This window comes from Heteronotia binoei, chromosome 6 (genome assembly GCF_032191835.1).
Source record: "Heteronotia binoei isolate CCM8104 ecotype False Entrance Well chromosome 6, APGP_CSIRO_Hbin_v1, whole genome shotgun sequence".
Taxonomy (NCBI): domain Eukaryota; kingdom Metazoa; phylum Chordata; class Lepidosauria; order Squamata; family Gekkonidae; genus Heteronotia; species Heteronotia binoei.
This window is the reverse complement of record NC_083228.1, coordinates 83910871-83934519: the sequence shown is the minus strand read 5'-3', so window position 1 is coordinate 83934519 and position 23649 is coordinate 83910871. Positions and strand designations below refer to the sequence as shown.

Sequence of the window (23649 nt, the reverse complement as noted above, 5' to 3'; positions counted from 1 at the left end):
CTCTATGATCAGCCAATCAACATCTTTTGACCATCCCTGGCCCAAAGAACGTCTGGCTTGCCTCGACCAGGGCCAGGGCCTTTTAGGTCCTAGCCCCAACCTGGTGGAATCAGCTCCCCATGGAGATGCGGGCCCTATCAGATTTACTGCTATTCTGGAGGGCCTGTAAAATGCAGCTGTTCTGCCAGGCTTTTGGCTGAGGCAGGCGGGCATCCTCACAACAGCTAATTGGCCTCCTTGCACTGACCGCATCCTGTGTTTCAATCTGTGAAGGATGTACATATCTGTACACTGACGCTGCCTTATTTTATTTCATTTTAATGGTTTTTAACTGTTTAAATTTAATTGTCTTATGATGTGATTTTAACTGTTATTATGTTGTAATCCACCCTGAGCCCGACTTGGGAAAGGGCAGATTAGAAATCAGCAAAAATAAAAATAAATAAATAAATGCACATACACACTGGTGCTCATGTGTAACGTGCTTATTAGCAGGACACCATCTCTTAGACCACTTCCCAACCTGTTTTGACAATTTTTAACTTCTAGGCAACTGCCCAATCCCATAACTGCAACATATCATGCTCTGACCTTTCTGTTCAAAAGAGAAGACACATCAGCTTGAAGACTTTACCTGCAAGGTCTGAATGATTTGTTCAATTTGGTCACTGAAGTGGACAGAAATCATATCTGCTGATTTAGAGGGACTCACTGATAGCAGCTCCTAGGCAAACAAGAAAAAATATTGTCCACATATTTTCACAAAGATCATAAAACCGTCAAAGAAGCACCTGATAGGAATAATTTAGACAGGATATTCCAGAACAGCAAATACTTCATTCTGAGCTCTCATAATTATCTCTCTAACTTCTTTTCAAAAAGTTTAAGCTTAATTTTGTGTTGAATAACAAAAATAATCACAATGGTGGTTTTTCAGAGTACAAACCAAGTACAATAATGGCTTTAACTCCCCTCCCATAAAAATTCAAATTATTTGACTGTAACTAGCAGGCAGTTTTGTTTACAACCTAGATCAGCTAAAGTATTTGGGTGTAAACTGGCTTGCATTTATATCTTAACCAGAACTACGGAAAGTAAATTTAACTGTAAACTACTGAATTTGCTTCCTTACAAACAGAGGTTTTTTTGTAGAAAAAGCCCAGCAGGAACTCATTTGCATATTAGGTCACACCCTCTAATATCAAGCCAGCCTGAATTGTGTACCTGTGCATTCCTGCTCAAAAAAAGCCCTGCTTACAAATATGTTCAGACTGGAATACCACCAAGTTGAACAAAATCAAATCCAAATTATTTGGTTTATGTATAGATCAAGTATTTGATTATGTGTCTATAAGTTGTCACTTTACTGTCTTGGCCACTAAGGCTTAGTCTTCACCTAAATCTGTTAACTTATCGTAAATTGCTACAAATTAGTAATAGTTCTCACTTCTGTGTACAGTTCTTGAAATAAGGATGGTTGCTATGTACAAGTATTAGCCTATTAAAATGCAATTCACACTCATTCATTCCAGCTTTCATCTTACAGGAACCAGAGGCTAAAAATTATTGCATATTTTTCTCTCTCCTTCCTCAGTCCCACTGCTTCCCCATTTTTATTGTTAATGATGTCCTCTGGCTGTCCTTAGCAGGACTTGCCATGAGCTGCACTATGATTGTATATGAGGTTTCTCTCTTCTCTGGGCTCTTGAGATGAGACTTTTTTCATAGCTGTAATGCAACTTGAAATACAACTGTGTTACTGCTCCTACTTTTCATAATTATTTCTTGGTCACATTAGGCTTCTTCTTCAGTGTGTACTCTACTTCAGTATGTCCTCTAAGCAAGGTATACACACTGGAAATCTAGGCAGGCCAAGAGACACATTGCCCTGATGCACGTAAGTGCAATAGTGGGCCTGCAAACAGATCTTTGTGTCTGTGTATTCATGGGGTTTGCCTCCTTAGCAGGAGTGGACTGGCTATTTATGTTACAGCAATTTCTTAGTGGGTTGGAACTCAAGAAAGCCCCAGGCAGCTTGGAGAAAGCAGTGTCAAGCCTCAGCAACTATGCCAGTATTTCAGTAGTCACTTATTGATTTTTATTTATATACTGCCTCTCTGTCACGGAAAGGAGGAAACCGAGACCTCTCGTTGCTGCCACAGTGTTTATTTTTCTTCCCTTCTTCCATACAACCAACCTCCCTTGACTCCTACCCCATTTCTTTTTATCATCTTCTTTCCTGCACCTGGTTGCTCACGCAGCTGTTCTCCCTAACCTGGCAGCTCCTGGTCTCTTAAAGGGGCCACCACTCTCCAGTCCCCATCACACTCTCCACCTGATCACAGTCCCCAAGGCAGTATACATAACGCATTAAAACAATTAAACAAAAAACATTTAAAATGATTAAATAATTCAACAAAATCACATAAACAAACAATGCCAGAAACAGGGAGGAGGGCTAATAACTGTTACTGGGGGTATGCCAAATGAATAAAAAAAAAAGACTTCACCTGCTGGCAGAAGACACCGATAGAGGGAGACAGATGAATTCCCTAGGGAGGGAGTTCCAAAGTTTTGGTGCCATGACCAAAGACAGCCAGAAAATCTTTCAAACTTGGGTTTAACATGCAGGAACTACCAGTTCAGACAAAGTTTGCATGTCTTATGTCATATTTCATTAACTTTGACTTTTAAACCAGATGGTATCTTGAAGGAACACTGGCAATCAAGTGTGAACTGAACTGAAAGCTACTCTAGCTACTGAGAATCACTTGAAAGAAGGTGGATCCTTTATTGGCATGAGTCAATAATGTATATGAAGAAGAGAGGCCCAGCTCACAAAACTTATGTCAGAATGAATTTTATGAATCTTTAAGGTGCCTTTGGATCTTAAAGTTGTCTTTACATTATTTAGAGATTTTAAAGTTCTGGTTTTAAGTCTTATGTATCATCTCAAGTGTTTCTGGGTAGGAAATTCAATTTATAAACAACATGCTAAGGTGATACAAATCTAATCTATTAAAACCTTAGGCCAGTTACAGGTAAGTTAGTTCTACAGTAACATGAATAAAACATACTATCCCAGACATACCTCAATGTGTTTCATAGTTTTTTGCCACACAGACTGTTTTTCTTCTGCACTATACCCTGGAATGGAGAGTATATTATGGATATAGCCAAAAACGTCTTCCTGTAAGACAACAAATTGGTAGGCTTGAAAAATATTGCAAACTAATTTGACAGTATAATTTCCTAATAAATCCAAGGATCAACTGTCATTGAACATATGAACATATGAAGCTGCCTTCTACTGAATCAGACCCTTGGTCCATCAAAGTCAGTATTGTCTTCTCAGACTGGCAGCGGCTCTCCAGGGTCTCAAGCTGAGGTTTTTCACACCTATTTGCCTGGACCCTTTTTTGGAGATGCCAGGGATTGAACTTGGGACCTTCTGCTTCCCAAGCAGATGCTCTATCACTGAGCCACCGTCCCTCATATTATTCAATGTATGCTTTAAGTTCCATGATAAAGAAAATTTGTATGGTGAGCCTATCACAAAACATTTTATGTGCTGTCCTTATATTCTCTAGGAATATCATCGCTTCCCACACCAAGATGTGTCCATATCCACTGAAAAGAGCTGAAAATTAGGATATTAAGATTTCATCTGGATTTTACCACAATTTCTTTAGCATTATCTTACCCTTACCTTTCTCAATGGATCACGCAAATAACAATCAATGATTTTGTCATAGCAGTGTTCACGTTCATACATAAATTCGCAGATCTGGTAGCTGAAACAAAACACAGATGTATTACTTCATGTTAAGGTGCCCACTTTTTATGGATGACAAATACAGTACAGAGACCTGTCAGGTTTTCAAGCATCCCACAATCCACAAAATGTCAACTTTGTCAGCAGCGTTATCTATTTTTCCATCTTAATATTTTAAGGCTAGATACTCACCTTATATTTCCAGCCAACATTCTATCTTGCTGTGATAAGCATCAGCCTTTTTTTGTCCAATGTGACATGTAAACCTGCTGTTTTTCAAAATGCCGTTTGAAAACAACAAAGTTTACCAATCAGTCAATCCTGCGCTCATTTCATTGTTTAAAGTCTGGTCTTGTGGTCACACATAGTGAGCTGCCAGTTGCACCTTTTCAATAATAAGGTTTCCTAGAGAGCAAGTTGCACATTTTACCTATCCTTCTCCTTCCCACTGAATTATTATTATTATTATCATTATTATTATTATTATTGGCACCATCCTGACAAGCCAGGCTCTGAGCAATATATAAAATATAAACCATTAAATTAAATTAAAACATTTATTAACACATTAACATTAAAACAAAACTAAAACATTAACAGTCATTGTGACCTGGAGAAGCTGTAATTATTTAACTCCAGTGCTTGATGTTAATAATGATTCACCAGTCTCTCAGTAGCTTAGGGCAATAGAGTGCTTGGAAGGCAGATCAGATTACCAAGGTGAGAGGTTAGAGTTTTGTATGTGTGTGCTTTTTTAAGAGCTGGGACCAGGTGTGTGAGCTCCCTTTATCTGATGTCTCCCTAGGAGACACATGGGCACGTTGGAATTGCTCCAGGAAAGAAGTGGAACCATGAGCTTTATTAGACTCAGACAATCTGTATTAGAACTATATTAGAAATGGACTGGACTGGGACACATAATCAAAATATATAATAACATGACAGGGTGGGACAGTCATAGACCAACAAATAAGAAGAAAATAGGTATAGGGGCTGCTCAGTAAAAAAGCCTCGTGGCACAGAGTGTTAAAGCTGCAGTACTGCAGTCCTAAGCTTTGCTCACGACCTGAGTTCGATCCCCGGTGGAAGCTGGGTTTTCAGGTAGCCGGCTTCCATCCTTCTGAAGTCGATAAAATGAGTACCCAGCTTGGGGGGGAAGTGTTGATGACTGGGGAAGGCAATGGCAAACCACCTCGTAAAAAGTCTGCTGTGAAAACGTTGTGAAAGCAATGTCATTCCAGAGTCGGAAACGACTGGTGCTTGCACAGGGGCTTTTCCTTTTTTCCAGCAAAAAAGAAGAAACCAAAGGAAAATCATAATGAAGGAAAGAGGGCAACATCATCATGTGCTGTTCTGAGGGAGGCCTGGAACATCCTTGCTGTTGGTGCTAAAGATTTGGGCTCCCCTTTTGCAATCTACCCTTCTTTGTGCAGAAGACAACTGGGACTGGATCTTAAAGTAAAGTATATGTATTACCTTGTAAGTTTAACTCAAAATACATGTTTAACTGTTACTTATTTGTATGCAGGCTTCCATATAGTCACCAGACGACCCTTACTGCATTATGGTTAGACAGTTATGTAATAAAGCATGCAGAAGACCTAGTTCTTCCCCAAACAACAAGGCAACTTGAACATGAGCGTAATGTCCATTGCTGAAAGCAGCTGCCAAACAGCCACTACACTACATGCACTTTTTCAATTTCCATCCCTCCACCTTCAACAGAAACCTACCAGCCTGGAGCTTTTACCTAGCTTAGAATAAATGGATAAGAGCAACAGGTCCATTCTCATTAAGCACCAAACTGAAATCAGCCATCTAGCAAGGAAAAGGCAAAAGAATTATATTGTAGAAGGAAAAAATACCAGATGTATGCAGTAGCATCCCCAACACTCTTTGTGTACAAGATCCAAAGTTCTGCATCATCTGCATAATCATGTGGCACTATATTTATTTTACTTTCCATGGAAGAATGCAGCAGTGGAAGAAAACATGGCTCAAGATAGCTGAAGGAATGAAATTGTAGGAAACAGTGTGGAAGGGGGGAGGGAAACAGACTTACAATTCAGCTTTCTCTGCCATTTGAATGAGTCTGCTCTCTTCAAACTGTACTATGCCTCCAGCTTGGAGCAATTCTAGCAGAACCTATGAACATTAAATCATAAGAAGATGTGTTATCATAGAACCCAGGCAGGCAGAGTCTCCAGCCCATTAGTTCTGCACACACACACACACACATATATATATATATATATGTATGATGTGCCTATATCACATAATTTCCAGATCCTAAGCCTGTTCCTTTTAGACTTTTGCTCTGTCACTGTTCTATGCATTCCTTTTCTTTTTGCTAGTACCTGCACTCTGCCCTTTCCCAACCAAAATTCTTGAATTTTTTGTCAAATTTTCAGGGTGGAGACTGAGCTAGAACCCTTTTTTTGTTGGCACACTAGTTTTGTACTTATTTATTTATTTAGGGTTGCCAATCCCCAGGTTGGGGCAGGGGATCCCCCAGTTTGGAGGTCCTCCCCCTGCTTCAGGGTCATCAGAAAGTGGGGGGGGGAGGGAAATGTCTCCTGGGCACTACAATATTCTCTTTGGAGAATGTTTTCCATAGGATATAATTGAAAATTGATCCATGGGTAACTGGGGCTCTGTGGGGGCTGTTTTTGAGGTAGAGGCACCAGAGTTGCTGCATAGTATCCAATGACTCTCCTCAAAACACCTTCCAAGTTTTCAAAAGCCCCAAAAGAAGGTGTCCCTATCCTTCATTATTTCCAGTGGAGGGAAGGCATTTAAAAGGTGTGCAGTCCCTTTAAATGTGATGGCGAGAACTCCCTTTGGAGTTCAATTATGCTTATCTCAACCTGGCTCTAGCCCCAAAGTCCCCAGATATTTCTTGAATTGGACTTGGCAATCCTATATTTATTTGATTCCATTTTCTATCTTGCCCTTCCCGCAAACAGGTTACAGCATAGGCTTAAAACAGGGGTGGCCAAACTGTGGCTCGGGAGCCACGCATGTCTCTTTCACACATATTGTGTGGCTCTCGAAGCCACCACCATCCCATTGGCTGGCTTGGAGAAGGCATTTCTCTCTTTAAAACACTTCTCCAAGGTAGCCAGTGGCTTGGAGAAGCCATTTAAAGTTAAAGTTGCTTTCTTTCCACCTCTTCCTCCCCCCCAAAATATTTGCCTGCCTCCCTTCCTCCTTCCCTATCTTGTGGCTCTCAAACATCTGACATTCATGTCTTAAAGCTCTCAAGCATCTGATATTTATTCTGTGGGGCTCTTTCATTAAGCAAGTTTGGCCACCCCTGCACTATACCAAACTGGATCTCTTATTGGCTGTTCACATTAAAATAATGTTATGGTAGCAGTGGCCATCGTAACGTTGCCCCCGCTCCTCTCCCTTCCCCCCTTTCCCAGTGTAGTTTTTAAATTGCTCCTCTTGTGCCCTGTCCTTGGGTGCTTTATGGTGTGGCTTCCTTTATGGGGGCCATTTTGTGCTTGCGTCCACTACCTGATGTCAAAATTCCAACAGTGCCCACAGATGAGACACCTCTCCCTCCCCCATCTATTCCACCTCTCCTTTCCTCCCTCCATCTATTTTTCCTTCCTTCCAGCTCTCAAACATCTGACGTTCATGTCTCGAGGCTCTCAAACATCTGACAGTTATTCTATGTGGCTCTTATGTTAAGGAAGTTTGGCCACCCCTGGCTTAAAACACTCATCATACATTAAAAACTATAAAATATTGACCCCCTAATAGATGGCGAACAACTATTTCTATTATTTCCATGATGCCCCTGTAATATTCAATACAGAAAGAGATTGTAGATACTTGCTGAAATAAAGTGAGTTCAGCCAGCTCTGAATTAATCAAAAACACTTTATTGCAGGAAGAAACAGTCAAAAACAATAGACACTTCACTCATTATATACTAGTGTTGCCAACCCTACCCAAAAGTCTGAAGGAATAGCTCCATCTTACAGGCCCTGTGAAACTGTAAGAGGTCCCACAGGGACCTGATCTTTGGTGGGAGTGTATTCCACCAGGTTGGGGCAAGGGCCGAAAATGCCCTGTTTGTACACCCAGTGATGTCTTTTGTACACCCAGTGAATTTCATAGAAGAACATTCACACAACCTATTTCCACATGCAGTTTGAAATAGTACAATTTGGCAACAGATACTTCTGCTATATCGTATGTTTGGACTCACAGCTTTATTTGATCAAGCTGTGTATCTGTAACAGAAGTAGCACAAGCTTGGCTCATAAATTTTGGTCTTCTGGCGATGAGACTGATTATCTCCTATTCTGTCTACCTGCCTGTTGTCATCCATATGTGCAAGTTTACATATGTCTTCTTCCACAAGAGAATCCCATCTTCCAGCCACTATATTCAGTCACAAATTGCCATGCCCATAACCCAGTCCCACTCTCTCTCACACACACTCTCACAAACAGATTGGAGTAGGAGGAAGTGAACACTGAACTCAATAGAGTTCTCATATATTCCAGCATTTTTCTGTTCACTGCATGAAAAGAGAGATTTCAGTTTGGTAGGAAAGGTGAAGTGTATACATAAAGACAGCATCTCTGAGTGACACAATCCTTTCCCTATCCGTATTAGCAGAAGCAGTAGTACTACTACCTTTGTCAACTGAAAATCATGCTGTAGTGCAGCTTTTTGGGCTGACCAGAATTGCAAGCATGGATATTATTCCTACCTGCATTTGTTCCTATTGTCAGTTTGTGATTTAGAATGACCAACATACACCACTATGTATGTTTATTTAATAGTATTTAAATACTAGTCATACAAAATATATTCACATTTTGTTAATCTGCATTCATAAAATGGCTAATTGACATACATACATACCCTTTATTGGCATAACAGAAAAGAAATACAAGATACATAGGAACTTCAAAATGGGACATACAAACCACAGTTATTTGCAAGCCCAACCAGCATGGGAATACAAGGTTACAAGTAAAACTTAACTAAGAAAGGAGGACTGAGGTGTTCCTCTACCTGACTCCATTTTTAATTTCTTTCTCATTCACTGCTAGGGCCAGAAATTCTGCAGAAAGCTACTGGGAACTTCTCAGCGTGGACTGCAGACAGCCTTAGCATTCCTGCTCTATAGTCTGGTCCTTCTTAGCAATGACCTTCCTTCTTTAACCATGCATCACTCTCACAGCATGAATTATTCCTCTAGGGATTCATACCTGCTGTCTTTCAGAGTGTCGTGAATCATCATCAGGACTGCAGAGGAATTCAAGGACCTGGACAAAGGAGAATAGACTCTCAATGAAAGATATACTGGGACTATGACATTTCAGAAAAATAGCTGAGTTTTTAGAATACCTAGAATTAATGTCATCATATGTGAACTGTGAAAAACACAGAGCAGTTGGTGAGTTGAGAAAAGTAAAACTTTGGGGGAAATACTCCTATGTGTCTTCTGAGTTTCCTTTTCATTTATTCTTTATAAAACCACATAATTCCCAAGCTTCCCCCAACTCTGCACATAATATCATAGTTTTCTATCATGGTGTCACAAAATATAATGATTGAGGTACTTTAGAAACAGCCCCTTGTGTGCTTGTCCACTTTACCTGATCAAATAGTGTCCTGTTCACAAACAGTGTGTTGTTGGGCTTAGCAAGCTGCCGGGCAAGGAAAGTAAAGAGGCATCCGACTTGTGATGGTGTAAAATCAGAGTTCTCTACCATAACCTAGTTTGGGAAAACTTATTAGGTTAGCACATTTTATTCTTTTACTCACATGAAACAGAAAAAGACAGCAAGTAACAAGAACCCAAAATAAAATGGATATCTAGCTGTGCAGCAGACAGAAATTTGATGTGATTAGAAGAGAAGGAGGAGAATAGATTTATACCTCGCTCTTCACTCAGAGTCTCAGAGAGGCTTACAATCTCCTTTCCCTTCCCTTTCACTTTCAAGAACTGCTCTTGCAATAACAGCTCTTTTGAGAACTGTGACTGACCCAAGGTCACTCTGCAGGTACATGTGGAGGAGTTGGGAATCAAACCTGTTTTATCTGTTTTAAAGTTATTCCCTTACATGTTTAAATATTGTTTAATTTATGTTGGATCTAATGTTGGAAGCCGCCCTGAGCCACTTGTGGGAAGGGCGGGATATAAATTCTAAATAAATAAATAAATAAAAAACCCCGGTTCTCCAGATTACAGTCTGCGCATTTAACCACAACACCAAACTGGTTCTCCAGTTTCCAGTAGCAATCATACTTGCAAATTATTACTGACAAAAAGATATGCCTCTCCATACATGCTAAATAACTTAAAATAAGCTTGTGGCAAACATATTGTTTCAAGCAAGCACATGACTGTACTTGCCACTGCAGTATTTTTACTAGGAAGGCAAGTAATATATCAATATATCTGTAATTTTCATTTCATTTCATTTCATTCACCATAACTTAAATTCAGCTCATCACAAACTGCATGTAAACAGTGTCTCTGAAACCTTATCGCTGAAAGCAGATATAGCCATATCAACAAAAAGGAGTCCTATTACAGTGTGCTGTGCCAGTTTGCAGTGGGCACTAACATTGTTCTGAATTTATCAGCAGGATAACAGCTGCACAGCTCGTTCAGGCTACGAAATAGCATAGTAGCTCACTATAATTAGTTGAATGAACAGTGGAGAGCGGACAGGGAGGAAGCTGGATTTTTCCTTCTATTCCATTCCTACTTTTTCTCACTAACTCAGCCTCCCACCCAACACATTTTCAGCTTACAGCTTTTCAAAACCAATCAAGATTTTAAACCAATCTAAAGTTTTCTTTTTCTTGTGCACAGCATTTGCACAGGTCCAGTTATTTTTGAGCAGACCATGCTATTATTGACTCAGTTTGTACATTGAAAACACTATTGGCAGGCATTCAACACTATTGCTATGCTCAGAATAACGCATTCTAGTTGAATTTTGTAACCCTAGGATTCCAAGTAATACTTTAATAATGATGCATACAGAATAAAATTGAAGAGAGAAGGATGATATAAACAGCTTTAAGTTCATATTGCAAAGAAAGGCAGTATATAATTAAATTAAACTAATAATTGATGTCATACCGTCCCATATGGTAAGCAAAACATTACTCTCCTGCTCCACTTTGCATACAGATTTATTCTAAAATTCATCTCACCATAGGGGTTATGGACAACTTTCTTAGTACATTGTTCTGTGCACTCCATGACAACAACCATTTGTACAAACACTCACCTGTGACCATCCTAAATTTTTGCAGCATTTGTTAAGACCACAGATCTTAAAAGAGCTGCAGTAGAGAAAGAAGGCAAAATAATAGGAATAGTTTGGGTTGTGTTGCAGCATCATGTTTGAAAGAAGAAGGATGGAGAATGGAAATGACTAACAACTGGCTAACTGTGTTACCCAAATAGGCTTGTTGTCTGGTGTGCCAACACCCAATGAAGAACACAACAGGGACATTTCAAGAGCAGACGGCTTTACTGTAATAAAGGGGGGTTCCAGATAGCAAAGATCCCCAGAAGTCCCCCACTGTTGTCTCTGCTTTCACTTCTTATACATCACGGTAACAACTTCAAACATGTGCTGATGCCCATTACGTGATAACCATTTGATTTCCCTTAAGCCCTTTTAAAGGTTGTTATTACCAAGCAGATACACCGACAAGCATAGATCCTTCCTTATAAGCACTTATTACCTTTTTACCAAGAAACAGAAACATAGTCAAGAAAAGGCTCTTAACAGTAAATCATAAGGCTTTCCAGCCCCTAAATATTCTATCAGTGTAAGCATCTTTATTGCTGCTACCAGAAACTTGTGTGGTTTGGAGCCTCTTGGCCAACAGTTACTACATTGTGATTTCCTCATAAACTAGCTGTGCACAAAAGTTTAAAGTAACTTGGGCGATCACTACCTCTCTGCTTAAGCTTTAAACACTAATATGAGAAATGTTAATCTTAATGGCATTAGTCTGGCTACCTTATCATTCACCAGAAAAATAAGCACCGCTACCTTTGCTTATCAACTGAACTGACTAAATGAAATACTCTCTCAGTGCCTATTCAGGATCCTAGTAACCTCTGAATTTTCTAAATTGTGGATTCATCTATGATATGGTCAGTTTCTACAATGCTCTCTATCTGTTACAATGAGGGCTGCCAACTCCAGATTGGGACATCCCTGGAGATTTGGGGATGGTGCCTGGGGGAGGCAAGGTTTCAGGAAGAGAGAGAACTCATCAGGGACAAGATGTTATGCAGTCCACTCACCAAAACAGCCATTTTCTCCAAGGAACTGATTTCTGTCATCTGGAGATCATTTGTAATTCCAGGTAGGGTTGCCATCTCCAGGCTGGAAATACCTGGAGATTTGGAGGATGGGGCCTGCCTGAGGAGGGTGGGATTTGGGGACTGGAGGAACTTCAATGGGGTATAATGCGATAAAGTCAACCTTCCAAAGTGGTCATTTTATCCAGGTGAACTAATCTTCATCACCTGGAGATCAGTTGTAATACTGGGAGATCTCCAATCATCACTGGAGCCTATCTCCAGAGACCCCATCTGGAGATCAAGAACCCTAATTAGAACAAAAGCATATAAAGATCTTGGCCCCAGCCATTACCCACCAGGGTCAAATTTGGCTTAAGTGCCTTTCCTTGATCTCAGTCAGTAAGAAGCAGAGATTGAGCACCACTGTATTCATCCTCCTCTCCTGTAGCTCTACTCCCTCCTGACCTGGGAGCCAAAGATGGTATACCTTCTCCCTCTAACCTTTTAAATGCCCTAACCAGGCCTGGGGCATGCCCAGCGGCCTCTCTCTTTGGGGGTGTGGCCAAGCCTGTAAGGCTTCTGAGCGATTTCTGCCTCCTTGTTCCCTTCCCTGCCCCCAGGGTGGAGCTTCCCAACAGCTGATTTTCAGCAACAGCTGATTTCCCAATAGCAGTAAAAGGGCCATCTGTCAGTGCCTACCTGACATTTAAAGGGCCAGCTGCCACTGCTAACCCAACTGCTGTGAGGATCTTTACAAGATGTATCTGGGAGGACTTTAGGTCAGACTTGACGATGTGGAATGTCAAGAAGGATGAAGGCTTGTTGCCTCTGCCATCACTTGACAAAGTGATACATTTTTGCCTGCATCTTCGTTTTTGTTATGGTTTCATTAGTTTTATTTGACTGGCTAGGATCAGGTGTTTAAAGATTTTTTTTTAAAAAAATCAGTTACAAAGCTTACTGAAACAAACATGGAAGATGCTAACCTGGGAGTGCTATAACAGAGAGTGCTCAAATAAGCCTTAGCACCTTAAGGTTTTCTTGGGGTGGGCAGGGTTTATGCACTAAAAGGACTTACAGGACTCACAAAAATATTTGGGTTCAAAATTTTTGCTTTGCTGAACAGTCAGTTATAAATCTCATGCAATAATCCAATTTTTAGTAGGCAGTTTTATCACTCTACAGCCAGGTATACTGTCTACAAACATTCCTTGGTTTATCTAGTACATCACCTATACAGCTTCTTAGAATACCAGCCAGTAAGGTGAAGTTTGATATCATCATGTAGAATTAGTGCAAACATTAACATGATGATAATCCCTGTCATAGTCAGTTGCCTCTTTATTCCAAAATTAATTGTTTCTTCTCTCCTGCTCTTTTAGAGTCTACTCCAAGTCCCTCAGACAATTTGTGTGAGAGAGGCTGCCTTTCTCCTGCTGAGAACATTTAGACAGATCTCTCATCTGTCAGCAAGACTTCCCTTCACTTTCTGGCTACACCAGTGCTTATACAACCTGACAAACTGAAACTATGTTCAGCAAAAGAAGCATACAAGCTCAGACACACCTGTCTAGAAAACATGAGTGTCCTCAGTTAATAGGGTTAGTACGGTACATGATACACAAGATCCTGCAGTCAAAAATGTCTGCTAGCTGAAGCGCAGAAGAAAGAATCTCAGAACACGCCGCGGCCACACACCTGTTGGACTACACTAGAAAAAATGGCAGCCACCAGAACTAAAAGTAGCAAATGCAGGGCGCTAATAACCATCTTCCTTCATCCACTCTGCCAGTTGCAGACAGATTTAAGAAAAAGTAGATATTTACTTAATGATAAGGACTAAGAAACTGCAGACAAATGGCAAATGCCTTAACTTACTCTAAGAAACTAACCTATGGCAACACATTTAAAATGGTGAGACCTGGTGTAGCATCATGGCTAAAACATGGAACTTTAATTTCATCTTCTGTGAATTAATAGCTATATATGCTTATACCAAGCCCTCACAGCAGACTAATATAAGGCTGAGTGAACAGATTTTGACAGCTTTTGCTATACATCTTATTTCTCAGTTGTAAAAAAATGTATTTAATTCTTCTGTACAACATCTTTTCTGTAAAGTTTTATGTTCAAAAGAAGATTATCTCTGTGAGTACTATTAGCAGTCTGCACCTGGAATAAAGTCAGTTCTCAACTCTGCCGTTTATTGAATCATTCTGTCATATGGTTGAACTTGATGCCATTTGTACTAGCAATTATCCTGTGTTCACGCTTCTTTGTTGCCTTATAGTGGAATCTTAAGCAGAATTACATCATTCTAAGTTCATTGACATCAACAGATAACTGTTGAAGATTCCACCATTAGTACTTTTCAGCACAGATTCTTTCAGAGGGGAGTATATCCCACCTATCTAGCTCACCATATATACACTTCAAAACATTTTGGCTTCATTGGCACACAATAGAAAAGAGTCACAACTTACAAAGGACAAGATCACTCTGCATAACTATTCTGTCATATTTATACTTTTATTTCCTACTTGTGTAAACCAATATTAATATGTTTACCACTTTATGCCACATTTCAAATAAGTGGTAAAGAAATACAGAGAAACGAAGCTAGAACTGACTCCTGTCAGACTCCACTTGAAATCCTGTCACCCACTAAATTCATGATGGTAGGGTTTTGGGGGATTTTCCCACCATCTAGTAAACCTTATACATCATTTGGGATGGCCAACTCAGCCAGCTCATATTAGCACAACCACAGAAGTAGCAGTGAATTATATTAAGATCCGGAAAATATTTCTCAACCAAATACCTTTTTTAAAATTGTAGTAAAAAGGAATTATTATACACTTATTATAAATGAGCAAGCCACATAAATGATGAACTTATCAAAGGAAACATTCTGAGCCAGTGATAGGATGTGCATGTAATTTAGAAAGAATCCACCTTTGCTCTGGCTATCACACAGCACAAACTGAACATATGAAGCTGCCTTATACTGACTCAGACCCTCGGTCCATCAAAGTCAGTATTGCCTACTCAGACTGGCAGCGGCTCTCCAAGGTCTCAAGCTGAGGTTTTTTATGCCTACTTGCCTGGACCCTTTTTAGTTGCAGATTCCAGGGATTGAACCTGGGACCTTCTGCTTACCAAGCAGATGTTCTACCACTGAATCACCATCCCTCTCCAACTGCAGAATAACTAAAACAAATGAGAAAAAAAACTTACCTTGAGAAGGATGTCTACAATTCTTTGTTGATACTCCACAGCTTGCTTGTCATTCTTAAAGTCTTCAAATGTCTATTACAGATAATCATTTGGAAAGAGAGGAAAAACATCTCACAATTTAACCCACAAACAATGTGAAATGAAGCCTACCAGTAACAGTCAGCACTTCCCCCACCCCCACCCCAAAAAACACACTTCCTATGTCCCCTCATTCTAATATTACTTCCAGTGCCAACTCTCTTCTTCAGAGGCATTCAAGGTGACTGACTGTGAACAAAGCTATCAAACAGCACCAAAGTATGAGGTTGAAGAAGAAAAGACAGGTACATCACTGGAGCCTAGAATGTCATGTCATTCCATTAGGCTTCCCAATCCCCAGGTCCCAGCGGGGGATCCCCCATTTTTACAGGCTTCTCCCCGCCCCCAGCCAGCTGGCCAGCGGGGGAAGCCCCACCCCCCACAATCACCATTTAGTTTTAGAGCTCCTGCAGGGCCATTTTTAAAATATGTGCCTTTAAGGCTGAGCAGGAAGCAGAAAACAGGAAGGGCTTCGGAGAACGGCCTCTCCCTTTGTTTTGCTTTCGTTTTCAGATGAAGTAAAGTTCTGCAGGAACAAGACCCAGTAAATATTTGTGTGTGAGAGAGAGGGAGGGGGCAGGGGATTCCCTGGTTTGAAGCCCCTCCCCCATATTTGGAAAGCGTGGGGGGGAGGGAAATGTCTACTGGGCACTCTATTATTCCCTATGGAGAACAATTCCCATAGGGAATAATGGGGAATTGATCTGTGGGTATTAGGGGGGTGGGCTCTCTCTGGGTGTCCTGCCGCCCCTTGGAAAGTGCACGCGCAATACATCGCCTCTCCTTTCCCGGTGTAGTGAATGCTGCATGGTCACTGTCTGGCCATGCCTGGCAGATGGTCACTGCAATGGCCTCTCCTACATTACTGCATCCATGGCAACACCTTCTCGCTGGTCCCCCCCACCCCCGTTTTCACAGAGTTTGCCACGTCATGGTGCGACCGAATGTCCGGCAGTATAACTGGATGGGCAGGCTGGGCTCACCAACCTCGCCAGCCAAGAGAAGGAAAACTCTAACATCAAGCCCGGGCAGACAGAGCTCGTTAATGTAACATCTACCACCTGGAGGACTCGCTGCCGGCATCCCGGCTTACTGGGCCATGGCAGATGACCCCATGGTGAAAGGGTGGAGCCAGTACTGCGCACACTGCGCTTCACCTAAAAATTCCTCTGCGCAGGCCTGAAGGGTATCCACATCCATAACCCACAATATACCAAGTCCTGCAAAAATGGGCAAGGGGCGAAACGGCAGGTGGAAGATGCCACTGGAAGCCGCAGTCCCGATCCTGCATGTAGGCGGTTCAGGGTATTGGTCGCCTGATGCTGATCCGGAGATGAAAGCATTTTTCGGCAGCACCCTGAACAACCAAGCAGCCTTATTTAGGGACAGCACTGCTTGCTCCGTATGGAGAGGGGCCTAGAAAAGGTGGCCTAAATAAAGCTCATCTCCTCCCCCCCCCCCCAGTTGGCTAGCCGCGGTCAACGGGCATCCTTACTTGCGGTCGAAAAATAACAACAAAGAAAAGGCATGCACCTGCCTCACAAAGTGTGCAAAGACTAAAGCTTGCGTGTTGGAACATCAGAACCATGCTTGACACAGTAGACAGTGGTCGCCCTGAATGACGCTCTGCTCTAGTTGCCCACGAACTTCTCAGGTTGAATATCGACATAGCAGCTCTCAGTGAGGTCCATTTCCCTGAGGAAGGTAGTTTTCAAGAACACTGTGCTGGCTATACCCTCTACTGGTTGGGTAAGTCAAAGGCTGAGAGCCGCCTTTCTGGCGTTGGCTTCATGGTCAGGAATTCCTTTGCCTCCAAATTCGAAAACCTGCCAACAGGTCACTCAGATCGCATCATGTCTATGCGCCTCCCACTTCAAAACAAGCAGCATGCTCTTCAGTGTGTATGCCCCAACCCTTCAAGCAGATTCTGCAGAAAAGAACAAGTTCTATGCTGATCTACGCTACCTCGTACGGAAGACCCCTACAGAGGACAAGGTGATCATCCTTGGCGACTTCAATGCCAGAGTAGGTAAAGACTCGGAAGCCTGGAAAGGAGTACTTGGCAAACACGGCACTGGCAACTGCAATGATAACGGGCGCCTCCTGCTAGAATTCTGCACGGAGCATCAGCTCACCATTACCAACACTATCTTCCAGCAGAAGAACAGTCTGAAGACAACCTGGATGCACCCACAGTCCAAGCATTGGCACCTTATTGACTACATTCTGGTGCGCCAGAGAGACCTTCGAGATGTCTTACACACCCGAGTAATGCCCAGTGCAGAATGTCATACGGATCATCGTCTTGTACGCTGCAATCTCCGTCTTCACTTTAAATCTACACCCAGGAGAGGCGGTATCCCCCGGAGGAAGTTTCAGGTTGGCAGCCTTCAGTCAGCCGAAGTTAAAGCTGCCTTCCAGTTGCCTCACAGATCCTTCTCCAGAAGCACTCTGGGAACACCTAAAAACTACCATCCTGTTGACCTCTGAAGAAGTCCTCGGGTTCTCCACAAGGAAGAACAAGGACTGGTTTGACGAGATCAATCAAGAGACCCAAGAATTACTGGCGAAAAAGAGATCTGCCTACCAAGCACATCTTGCTCAGCCCTCCTGTCCTGGGAAAAAAGCAACCTTTTGTGCTGTATGTGGCAACCTCCAGCGCAAGCTTCGAGACATTCAGAACGAGTGGTGGACCAAGCTTGCAGAGAGAACCCAGCTGTGTGCAGACACGGGTGATTTAAGAGGGTTCTACGAAGCCCTGAAGGCAGTATATGGTCCATCATATCAGGCTCAGAGTCCCTTGCGTAGTGCAGACGGCTAAGTGCTCCTCACAGACAAGGCATCCATACTGAACCGGTGGTCGGAGTATTTTCAGGTTCTCTTCAGTGCCAATCGCGTAGTTCAAGATTCAGCAATCCACCTCACCCCACTTCAACCAGTGAAAACAGAGTTGGATGAGATCCCCACCCTAGAAGAGACTGTTAAAGCCATCAAGCAACTGAAAAGTGGCAAGGCAGCGGGAGTTGATGGAATTCCACCAGAGATCTGGAAGCATGGGGGCATAGTATTACATAGCACACTTCACAAAGTACTTGTCACCTGCTGGGAACAAGGCAAACTACCACAGGACTTTCGCGATGCAATCATCATTACTCTACATAAGAACAAAGGGGAAAAGTCAGATTGCTCTAACTACCGGGGGATAACCCTGCTCTCCATCACAGGCAAAATCCTTGCTAGAATACTCCTGAACAGACTGGTGCCCACCATTGCAGAAGAACTCCTCCCAGAGAGCCAGTGTGGCTTCAGAGCTAACAGGAGCACCACCGACATGGTATTTGTTCTCAGGCAGCTCCAAGAGAAATGCAGAGAACAGAACAAGGGTCTATATGTGACTTTTGTCGACCTTACCAAAGCTTTTGATACTGTTAGCAGGAACGGCCTGTGGCAAATCTGGAACGTTTAGGATGTCCCCCAAGGTTCCTCAGTATGGTCATCCAGCTACATGAAGACCAGCGAGGCCAAGTTAGACACTGCGATGACCTCTCGGAGCCCTTCCCAATAGGCACAGGTGTAAAACAAGGCTGTGTTCTCGCGCCAACTCTCTTTATGATCTTCTTTAGCATGATGCTTCAAAGAGCCGCAGCAGATTTAGATGACGACGATGGTGTCTACATCCGCTATCACACTGATGGCAGCCTGTTCAACCTGAGGCGACTACAGGCCCACTCCAAGACAATGGAAAAACTTATCCGAGAGCTACTGTTTGCTGATGATGCTGCACTTGTCTCCCACTCGGTATCAGCTCTGCAGCATATGACGTCCTGCTTTGCAGCAGCTGCCAAGCTATTTGGCCTAGAAGTTAGTCTGAAGAAGACAGAAGTTCTCCACCAGCCTGCACCCCAGGAAGATTATCACCCTCCTTGCATCACTGTGGGTGAAATCAGTTTTGAAGACAGTCCAGCAGTTCAGCTACCTGGGGTGCATCATCTCCTCAGACACCAAGATCGACAAGGAGATTGACAATAGACTGGCAAAGGCAAACCATGCATTTGGCCGACTGCATAAAAGGGTGTAGAGCAACAAACATCTGAAAAAAGGCACAAAGATCAATATTTACAAAGCGGTTGTGATGACAACCCTCATCTACGGCTCTGAATCGTGGGTTTTATACCGTCATCACCTGCGACTCCTTGAGCGCTTTCATCAGCGCTGCCTTCGCACCATCCTCAACATCCACTGGAGTGACTTTGTGACCAACACTGAAGTCCTCAAGCGGGTGGAGGTTACAAGCATCGAAGCATTGCTGTTGAAGACGCAGCTGCACTGGGCAGGGTATATCTCCAGGATGGAAAACCACCGCCTTCCCAAGATTGCCCTGTATGGCGAACTTTCCACCGGCCATCGAAATAGAGGGGCACCAAAGAAGAGGTACAAGGACTCCTTGAAGAAATCCCTTGGTACCTGTTGCATCAACCATCACCAGTGGTCTGACCTAGCCTCAGATCGCAAAGCATGGAGGCACACCATCCACCAGGCTGTCTCTTTCTTTGAGAACGCACGCATAGCTGGTCTCGAGGACAAAAGGAGATTGAGGAAGAATTGTACTGCTACAGCACCAACCCCAAATCAGACTTTTCCCTGCAGCCCCTGTGGCCGGACCTGCCTGTCCCGCATTGGTCTTGTCAGCCACCAGCGAGCATGCAGCAGACGTGGACTACTGCACCTTTCTTAAATCTTCGTTCGTGAAGTCAAGCCGAGAGAGAGAGAGAGAGATTGGGGGCTCTGGGGCTATGTTTTGAGGTAGAGGCACCAAATTTTTAGTATAGCATCTAGGGCCTCTCTCCAAAATACCCTCCAAGTTTCAAAACGTTTGGACCAAGGGTTCCAATTCTATGAGCCCCAAAAGATGGTGCCCCTATCCTTCATTATTTCCTATGGAAGAAAGGCTGTCCCTTTAAATGTGATGGCCAGAACTCCCTTGGAGTTCAATTATGCTTGTCACACCCTTGTTCCTGGCTCCACCATCAAAGTCCCCAGATATTTCTTGAATTGGACTTGGCAACTCTACATTCCATTAATGTCATTTCAGAAACAAAATACACTTCCTCGTCTCTTTCATGCATGGAGTATGATGATTGTGTGAGCAGAATGTTATAGCTTTGCACCAGACCCAGAGAAATTATGTCTGAGCTAGGTTTTGAAAGGACCAGGGTAACCCAAATCAGGGAATCAGAAGAATGATTAGTTCATACAGAGAGGAAAGCAAATGAACTAAGGACAGGGATGTGTTGAAGGTGGAAACTGCAGAATTTAAGGAGTAGGCAGAAGCAACAGAAGAGAGGACAATGCTTCTAAAAAAGACAATAACCAGAAATGTGATGGTAAGGCATAAGGGTATATGGTGGGAGTGGAGATGTGTCTTATGAGTCAACTTAAAATAAATAACCCAGAATATAAATATCTAGAGTACTCCACTAACAGTAGAGAAGTTATATCTGTCCTGTTTGACATCTAATAAATGGCAATGATACTGTTTAGTGACATGAGATGTAATTAATTTAACAGTGCAACTCCTGAACAGAAATACACACTTCCAAGCCTATTTAGTTCAACAACTCTTCCAGCTGCTTACTTCAAGAGTAACAATAATCTGAGATATAGTAACACTGGTCTTGTACTGGCATAATTTGTTCACATGTTCCACAAGTTTTAGTATCCTTACTGCATAGCAGCATCCCCATTTCAAGATGCAAATGCAAGTGGAAGTAGAGAGATCAATGAAAGGGATTATAATGGAAGTAAAATAATTTAGAACTCAACATGTCTTCTTTACTTTGTATTGAACAATGGCGAAGTGTACCTTAGGCAAAACTATCAACAACCACAATTTGCAGTGTAACTGTGTGTGTCCAGTGTAAAACTATCAGCAATTAACTTGGAGCTGATGATCCAAAAATGATCTGAAAGGGCCTGAAGTCACCTTGTGCCCCACTCCCCAACCTTGATCATCCCTTGCAATTTTAAAATATCAAAAGTTCACACATGCATTTTCTGCCCTACATTAAAATCAAAAGAGAAAACAGAGAGAGTCATCTGTTTCTCTATTCCTATAAATAGTGCCATGGCAGCCTCTGGCTTCCAAAAGGAGTAACTGCAGGGACTGATCTTTTTGCAGCTATTTCTATGCTAAAATTATATGCTGAGCATCTTTGTTACTGTATAATAGTTTATACTTTACCCAGCTAAGTAAAGGAATCCATACTACTAGACAAACTGGTCACCATATAAACTAGTTTGGCAGCATGGGGAGTTACATCGCTTTATAATAACATCCATTCAAACAGTCTAATGGCTCCCTATGCTTACATTACAGAAAGTTTAGGATACAGCAATTACTTAATTTATGCAATCATCTTACTCAATATACAATGAGCCTAAACTAGTTTAAAGCCAGGAAGTTCACCACTGAGGGAAATCTGCTAGCACAGAAAGTATGACAGTAATTCAAATCTCCTTTCTTCTAACAAGTTTTCCAATAATAATGGAAGGGACTGTTGGTTCCTCAAGGTTAAGAAAAATGCAGCATAAATAGATCTTGTGGTGCCGTTGAATTCTGCCATTAAAGAATAACAAGAATCATAATCCACAAATTTAAAAGTAATGACAGATTAAAAATTTAGATTAGTAAAAAGCTCAGCTAAAAAGATATAAAGCAAATTCAATGTAGAATGATGGAATTTCTTCCACAATAACTTTTCGGTAATTTTTTGCCACTTACCAATGCAAGCACATTCAGAAACTCCCGAGTATCAAAGTGTAACAGCGTACGTACATAGGGATAAACTTCTTCCTCTACTGGTGCATCAGTTGAGTGCAAACGAATAAGAAATTCAAAGACCTGCAACGAAAAATGAATGGTGTCTCCCCATAATTAATGTATAAAGAACTGAAGAAACTGTTCTAAATTTATCAATTCCAGAAACCTTCTAGAGTACAGTAAATGAGTTTTCAATACAGTGTGCTGTGCCTTAACTACTATCCTCTGCGCTGAAAATGTATATCATGGCATGAGGTCAACGGCTTAGCAGTAGGCAGAGTATTTCAGTTTAACATATCACATTGTTTCTTACATCCATTTTCACAATTATTGACATTTATTGCTGCTCGCTGGTATTTCAGCAGACATTATCACCACAGGTTGCCCAAAATGATGCATTCTGGCAAAGGGCAGAAAGGCACTTGCCTTCCAGCTTATTAGAAAAACATGAATCTCTTCCTAAAACATTGAATCTAGTATGTGGACATAAGAATAAACAAAAGATAGGTAAAATATTGTTAACAAGATTTAAAACAGAAAATAGAGCAAGAATATCTGGTGAACTGCAGGCCAAAAACGAGGGGGGAGGGAGATGTAGACCAGACCAGTGGTGAAAATTCTAATTCTAAATGGATATTATTAAGATTTGCCCTGAGCTCACGTACTATACGCAACATGTTCTAACTTAACCCATACACATTCCTCTCCCTATGCTTTATACAGCAAACACAGAAATTTAAATCCCTCATGGCCATATATTAGGCATAGGCTTCCCAATCTCCAGGTCCTAGCAGGGAATCCCTTGGTTTTACAGGCTCCCCCCCGCCCCCAGTCAGCTGGCTGGCGGGGGAAGCCCCGCCCCCATAGTCACCACTTACCTCTAGATCTCCGGCAAGTTTAGAAACCTGCAAACGGGCCCCCTTTCAAAATGCCTGTGTGTGTGTGCCTTTAAAGTTGAGCAGGAAGTACTTCATGGGGATCAGTAGCAGAAGCTTTTCAAAGCACAGCCCTCTGTTTGTTTTGCTTTCGTTTTAGAGCAAGTAAGTGGGTGGGTATGAGTGTGTGTGTGTGAGAGAGCGAAAGCAGCATAGCTAGGACTGCCAATCTCCAGGTGGGGGCAGGGGATCCCCTGGTTTGGAGGTCCTCCCCCCCTTCAGGGTCATCAGAAAGTGGGGAGAAGGGAAAGAAATGCCTGCTGAGAACTCTGTTATTCTGTATGGAGTATTATTCCCATAGGAAATAATGGATATTTGATCCGCAGGTATCTGGGGCTCTGGGGGGGGGGGCTGTTTCTTGAGGTAGAGGCACCAAATTTTCAGTATAGCATCCAGTGCCTCTCCCCAAAATACCCCGAAGTTTCAAAAAGATTGGAGCAGGGGGTCGAATTCTATGAGCCCCAAAAGAAGGTGCCCCTATCCTTCATTATTT

At 42.2% G+C, this 23649-nt stretch overlaps 1 protein-coding gene across 4 annotated transcripts in view; it reads right to left on the bottom strand.

Moving 5' to 3' along the window:
* Positions 1-23649, bottom strand: part of VPS8 (VPS8 subunit of CORVET complex) — a 128790-nt gene that overhangs the window by 67072 nt on the left and 38069 nt on the right. For all 4 annotated transcript variants that reach the window (XM_060242003.1, XM_060242004.1, XM_060242006.1 and 1 more), the window contains 8 exons: positions 22183-22302; positions 15324-15395; positions 9403-9522; positions 9013-9069; positions 5838-5920; positions 3710-3794; positions 3092-3190; positions 635-724 (listed from right to left, as the gene is read on the bottom strand). In XM_060242003.1, the coding sequence (XP_060097986.1) occupies positions 635-724; positions 3092-3190; positions 3710-3794; positions 5838-5920; positions 9013-9069; positions 9403-9522; positions 15324-15395; positions 22183-22302 (726 nt within the window). The remainder of the gene's footprint in view (positions 1-634; positions 725-3091; positions 3191-3709; positions 3795-5837; positions 5921-9012; positions 9070-9402; positions 9523-15323; positions 15396-22182; positions 22303-23649) is intronic.